Source organism: Pleurodeles waltl, chromosome 9, assembly GCF_031143425.1.
Source record: "Pleurodeles waltl isolate 20211129_DDA chromosome 9, aPleWal1.hap1.20221129, whole genome shotgun sequence".
Lineage (NCBI taxonomy): Eukaryota > Metazoa > Chordata > Amphibia > Caudata > Salamandridae > Pleurodeles > Pleurodeles waltl.
Genome location: NC_090448.1, coordinates 300,787,482 through 300,794,692, shown reverse-complemented (window position 1 = coordinate 300,794,692; position 7,211 = coordinate 300,787,482). Strand labels below are relative to the sequence as shown.

The following is a 7,211-nucleotide window of genomic DNA, read 5'->3' as shown; positions in this document are numbered from 1 at the left end:
AATGACCAGATGTACTAAGCCATGGTCACAAAATACCAGTATTTTTAAGATGAGCGTTATTTACTGGACCAACCGCTATATTAATAGATTGGTTTGCATATCACTGATTCCTAGTAGGCCACAAATCGACCTAGCTCATGAATACTAATGAGGTAGGATGCAATTTCACATCCTCTAAGAAGGGGAACCATCACCAGGATGGTGCCTTGCTGTGGTCAGTAGACTACCATGTCTGCGATTTCTTTTAAATAAATCTTTTTTTTTTTTTTAAACACTACACATTTTCCTTAAAGGAAAACAGGATGCATTAAAAAAAAGAAACTTTTAACTTCATGTTTTAATTGTAGGCAGCAGTTCACATAACCACTGCTTCTGTTAAAATTTGTATTTTTGATATTCTCAAAGGAGAAGTGGGACCTTTGTGGATCTCTTACCCTTTGGGAATGCATTACAACTATACTTCTGTAATCTACATTATTGTTTTGGACCACTTTCTGGTCACAAGACAATAATACATACCATTCTCATTGGTATTTGGAGGGGGCACTCTAAACAGGCTGCTCAGAATTGAGTTGCAAACCCAAATTGTGATTCAGTAACAAGTGTACATAATTAAAAGCATTTGTGAAACCTGGGGCCAGATGTAGCAAAGGTTTTTCCCCATTCTGTGTCTATGGGAAAAAGTGTTCGTACATATGGGCCCTAATTCTGGGAATATGCTGTTTGGAATTGTTCATACATTAGGCCCAAGATCCTCAAAAGTCATTATTTCTGTCTGCATCTATAGGGTAGCAGGTTAACATTGGATGAACATCAAATTCGATTCAAATGCAGTATTTTTGATTAAAGTCACTGTGATGAAACTGAATTAAGCCTTCAACACCTCTCATGGAAAATCCAAACCACACACCCTCAGCAATAAGAAATCCACAGTAACTCCTTCCAGATACTAATGTTTAATGCGACATCACACAGCCAATGAATGGCTGGAAAAGGAGCAAAGAAGAAAAAACACACAGCAAATATTTACATTCAAAATACAGAACCATTTGAAGGGGTGTGTTTTTTTAAGCCTGAATACATGCGATCACTTTATGTACAAGAAAGTTACGCTTCAGGTCACTTGGTACAAACATATTCCTTTTAAACCACGCTTTTCCCTGCACAGTTAATGCTTTTCTCCCCGGTCCGTCTTTTTTATTTAAAAACATATAATCACAATAGAGGAGTGCGGTAACTTTCTTTCTGAAGTTACATAATGGCAGAGGTTAAAACACCTTTTACAGGAGAATACACGGCCGACGCCACAGACTATACATTTTTTGCTCAATTCTCTGTACAAATACATAGCATCCGAATGGGATATTTACAAAGGAGCAGGATGGCTGGTGCTTTAAAAATGATAACACTTTACCCTCTCGAACCCTCACCTCTCCTCCACTCCCCTTTCCACTTTACACCTCACACCCATTGTTAGTGGTGGTGTAAGTGGCCGGCCAGCAGAAAGTGCTATCCCTTTGCATGACTTTGCCAACATGAATATGGGAATGACACCCTTACTTGCATGCATGAATGCCTACCAAGTTCATGACGTCTCACCACATGGACAACAAGGAAACATTCTGTTGCAGCCCCATACTGAACTCGCGAAACATTCTGGTGAGGTCGCAAATCCACCGTTCTGTCGATTCTTAGTGAAAATGGAGACTGCAAAAACACCGTTTCCAAAAACATAGGGAGTGGTGTATCAAAGGGTCTTGCCTATTTTATGTCTATGGGAAAATGTGTCGAAACATCTGGGTTGATAGATTCTAAAATCAAAATTTCGGCCTTACATACATAACTCCCTACAAAACTTTAACCTGCATTTACTACCTAATTCACCCAAAAGCCACATTTCTCATATATTAGGAGTAAGTTACATTACTACTCTAAATGTTGTCCTAACATACTTGGTGGTCAGTGCTTCTGGTTGGATTATGTGCATGTCACAAATTCTGTAGGGAAATAAATATGCAAGATCAAGGCTCCGTTTTGCGGTCTACAAGGCTCACTTTGCGTTAGGCTGGCTGGTCCCCAATCTGTGGTGGCATCAAGGGTACCACTTCTGCCACCCAGACAGCATATGTAAACTGGCAGGCCAATGTTTTTTTCATAAATAATATCACACTCACATGGTGGAAGCCGTTTCTGCAAAGTAAACCAATGTCAGTGCCCTGATGAGCCATGGTGGACCAGTCAGGTTTTTTTTTTCGTTTTCTAAAGACAAACCCCCAAAGCATTGCCTGTACTCTCTGGGAGTTTTCTTCCAGCGTGTGGGAGACTTTTTCCTTTAACTGTCTCATATCAACTTGAATTATATGGTGGAGTGAGTCAGGAAATTAAGCAGAATGTTGAAATGCTCAAGTTTCAGGTAGGTCTAATTTCACCATGACAACAGACTTTTGCACAGCAGTGCAGGTTTTCCTGATCGTAGGGCTGTTGGTGACTCTGCTATTTGTTAAACCAGCATCCCCCATAGTGAAAATGAGACAGGGAATCTAAAGTTCGACAGAAAGGGCATCAAGGTAATATCTCGCACATGCAACATTATTTACTGCCCAACTAAAAATAAGTCCCTATGCTTTTGCAAAAAAATATTATTTTGCAGTCTATGTTTTTAATTGCTACCCTTTTTGTCTTGTTCTGCCAAAAATAACACTTAGAGCCTTGTGCTTCCGACAGATTAGAAGTAAAGAGCAAGAAATAAAAGGCATAGGATGAATACACGAGGGGCAAAATATGGGCGTTTGGTGCCAAAACCCTTCTAACGCACTCTTCAGCACCAGTCATGCAACTAGAGAGATCAAGCTAACGTGGGAAATCTATCAGAGTTATCTGTGGGACGCAGATGCCAAAGAGATATTCGTTTTGCCCTCATTCTTGAAACTTAAAGATTCTCGCAAAATTCCAGCTTGATACTTGTTCTGTGGCACATCCTTGCTTCCACCTGAAATTCATTTGTATTTATTTTCTTCTGTATGTCTGTTTAAAGACACAGATTTTATACATATATTCGAAAAGGGTTCAAAATATACACCTCTCAAGTTGAAAAGTCGTGGACTACCTATGAAATTTATACGAATCAGCCTCAAATATGGTGCATTTCAGGACATAAGGAGTAACCAGGGAGGTAACCGAGTTCTCAGATTCTAGACGAAGCTAGAGACCTCTCTGAAATACACCATATACCGCTTGCTGGCAGGGACATCTTCAATGACTGCTAGTTTTCATCAACTCTATCTTCCCACAAATCTGGATCTTAAAGTTTTCCCCCGTGCCCATCACACAGTGGTCAGATCTTTAAACATCATCTATGTTTACCCTTTCTTAAATTTATCAAGGCACACTCTTCATTAACATGTTCATTACGTTTTTCTTTCATGAAAGACGCATTTCACTAATTTAATTTTCTGATTTTTTAACTTTATTTGCAGGGTATGGTCCCGCATGACTAATGAACTGAAGGGGTGAAAATGGTTGCAACTGGGAAGTTTTTAAGTACATAAATTCAAACCCTTGATTTCTCAGGTTTTAGAAATACCGAGGGGGGTGATATGGTTTATGATTTGTGTCACACCACGCAAATGTGCTTTTAAATTGTAATATTACTTTTTAAGCGTTTAGTGTTGTTCGAGTCAAATAATTCTTGTTAGATTGATTAACTTCAATTATTATCTGTGTGCTTTAAAGGTGACGTTCAAATATACGATGAGTTTAGATTTTTGTTATTTTATGAAAATGTACTTTTCAAAAGAAATCTTCTCAATAAATCGATATATCTGTAGGCCTGCCTTGAAGAATCAGAAGCTGCAATATATTCCATCAAACCATTTAAAAATCAGTCATTTTTAAGCTTGACGATTTAGAATGAGGTCAGCATTCTTCATTTAAAAAAGTGCAAATGTTATTCATGCTTTCTTAAATGTCCAGGAAACCAATAAAAAAGACTTTGCAATCTACATCAATGTGTGAAACAAATCCACAGATGTGCATTTTGCACGTCCCTTCATTTTCATATATCTGCTCAGTGAGTGGCCCCGGTTAAGAAGAACAACATTATGCTTGAGATCTATCTATCAATCAGTTCCGCCAAATGTATTTCAATTAGGAGTCAGGCCTCCCCACATTTCTGGTTCATATTGCCTCTGCTCTAAACATGTTATTGTTGGAGGGTGGCATGGCAATACACATTGATTATATACTATCATCGAGCAATGAGTTTGCACCTCCTGCGTTTGTGTTTATCTCGACATTACAAAGAATAGGCATATGTGACTTGTGTATTCATTGGTGCACCCAAGTCTATAAATCCCTTCCCATCAAAATGCATGTTGTTCCCACACCCTTGCATAGTTTCATTATTTAAAAAATAGATTTTCATTTGAGTTCATAGTTAGAACAAAAGGACCGACCCCATTGGACCTGTTTTCGTTCCAGCTGCCAGTTTAAGTGTACCTGCAAATATCGGAACTTTTCTATCAGAACAGTAATCCTTTTTTGTGCCACAACTTTTGGCCTCGCTGCCATTATATGAAAGGCAGCGACAGGCACAATATATGAAAAACACAAGTTTGCACACATAAGGATAGTAGGAGCTAGTGTGCACCTGTTGTTACTCCCAGCGTCCTCACCAGAGAATTACTTGTTACAGGTCTGCAAGAAGGTAGTCATTTGATGTTAATGGTCTTCTGTTCAAAGTACACCTCTTCAAGCAACAACATTCGCATTTCACCTCAAACATCCTCTAGCACATCTTTCACATTTCTAGCATTACTACATAACCATGAAATCGCACATCTAGCCTGCTGCCCTCATTTAAGGACACTTACACCAATAACAAGGGATCTCTACATAGACACACTTAAACTGTGTCTTGTTCAACCTTGTGTACTGCACGTTTTTGTTTCCTGCAAGATCCTTTCACTACAGATCAGAACATGATATCTTATACCCAACAATAGGGGCACCGCAGGAGAGATTAGGATTGTCCTTTCTCCCTCCCCCATCCGTTAAGCTGCAACAGTAAAAAATACATTTTAAAAAAATAGAAGGTTTGAACCAAAGGTTCCAGTCCCACCCAAATGATATCAAGTAAAGCAGCAACATGGCATGCGCGCACAACGTCAGTACACACGCCACATATGAGCTTAACAGCATTAGAATATGAAGGTTGATCCCCCAGATACGGAAATCAAAAGTGGTCTAGAATTCTAAAGCCCAATCTATAAGTATGGAAGCGTAGTAGCCATCTTTCAGCAGATATTTTCTAAGTGTAGTAATAGCATCCATATATGGAAACCAGTGACATTTTATTGAATAATAAAAATTAAACAAGGGAAGCTTTTATATGTCTGAAAAATAACTCTGATATTATTTCTAAAAAAATGTAAATGTTCTCAACATCTTTTGTTCTAACGTCTGACAATAATCAAACTTGTTTAAAACAAAACAGACATCTGCTGTAAAGTCCATTTTTAGTAAAATGATGAGTAACTGTGGGATCAGTCACCAGACACACCCACATTATCCCACGTCGGTAAACCAAATAGTGTGTGATGTGTGAATGGGCCTGAAACTGTTTCCTAGATGGGCACTTTATTTGATTTTCCGATGAGAGGTTCTATAACATTGGAAATTGTTTTGCCAAGATGGAACAACATGCTATCATGGGACTTATCATTCCATTCCTTCTTCATTTCCCCACCACTGGGGACACCCAAACACTCCATTTCCTGATCGGATCTTCTCATCTCTGGGCTATCTTGCCCACCATCATCACCTCTGACACACAGAGAGTCCTTATGGTGTTTACTGCTCTCCCACACCATGCTCCCAAGCAACCCTAGCCTGCTCCTCCTTGCAGCTGGCAGTGGTGCTTTGGCAGGACTTGCGTGATCTTGGACGACGCCGGAATTCATCTTCCTGTGGTATGCACTCTAGATGGTCCCCACTAGAACCACGGGAGTGATACGGCTTAGGTGGCAATGCAGGGGGATCGGGGATATCAGGGGGAAGAACACCTGTGGGTGCTGAGTGGCTTCGGCATGGTGGTGGCTTCATTGATTCCAGGACATCAGGCTCAGACAAACTGTAGCGGACAGGAAGGTAGGCAGTCTCTAGCTCTTCCTCTGTGTTCCACGCTTGGCTAGGGACCGAATCCATGGTGTCTGTGCGTGGTGGAGGCTCCGAAGAGTGGCCAAAATTGCTCTCGCTCAAGGATGAAACACCACTGCTGGCACTCCCTGATAATGTAGAGTTACTTCCATCAAGACCAGACTGGGGACTAGTGGGCGAGGCAGGGATCGGGTGCAGGGGAGACTGTTGAAAGAAGACAGATGTGTTTATCATTTAATATGAAAAGGGAAATGACATCAAAGCAGAAAATTAGAGGCCATCTTGATTCATCAGGAACACAAATATAGACAGATAAAAAAAGGTATAGGTGTCTAGGAAAAGTAAATAAATAAGCATAGTATATTATAAAGAGATTGCTATTGTCGATCTGTGAGGGGAGAGTGGAAAACTCGAAATATGTTGTAATTATGAGAGCTATTGAGAGATATAAGTGTGAGATGGAAAGTAGACATTACTTCAAGAAGAGGGAAGGATGGAGCTATGCAAGCCATAGTAATACAGCTGAAAGAAAAAGTAAGGCAAAGAAAAGGAATAATACAGAATAAATTCCAGTGCAGAAATACATTAGACACAATTGCATGACTTGGGAAAAACAATATAGGGCTGAGTGTGATTATGGAGAGGAAAAACATATTCCAAGGATCAGGGAAGGTAGTGAAAATACAGAGGATATAAGGAAGTTTATGCCTCACTAGAGTAAGAAGGGCTTAGAAAGTTATATTATCTGGAGAGGGGAGTCAATGAGAAAACATGATATGGAAATAACTGAGAGATAAAGTAAAGGAGGAGTGCTGTAAAAGGGTAAAAAGAAAGATTGTGGTCGGGAGAATTAATGAAAAAGATGCAATAGCAACATAGTTCAAATCACTATAAAAACGGAAAAATCAAAAATGTGTATGACAATGAGAAAAACGAATAGAAACAAAAAGGGTCCATATTTAGCCACAGAGAATTAAATTCAATAGCCATTCAAGAAGCCTAATCTTAGTACTTGTACATTAGGTTTGATTTATTTCACTCCTAAGGGCATATTT

The 7,211-nt window shown here is 39.5% G+C and overlaps 1 protein-coding gene across 1 annotated transcript in view; it reads right to left on the bottom strand.

Annotated features, from left to right (window-relative positions):
• Nucleotides 1–938: 938 nt before the first annotated feature.
• Nucleotides 939–7,211, bottom strand: part of DOCK3 (dedicator of cytokinesis 3) — a 1,331,886-nt gene continuing 1,325,613 nt past the window's right edge. Inside the window, exon 54 of the mRNA XM_069206772.1 lies at nucleotides 939–6,360. Within this exon, the coding sequence (XP_069062873.1) occupies nucleotides 5,851–6,360 (510 nt within the window). The 3' untranslated portion in view covers nucleotides 939–5,850. The remainder of the gene's footprint in view (nucleotides 6,361–7,211) is intronic.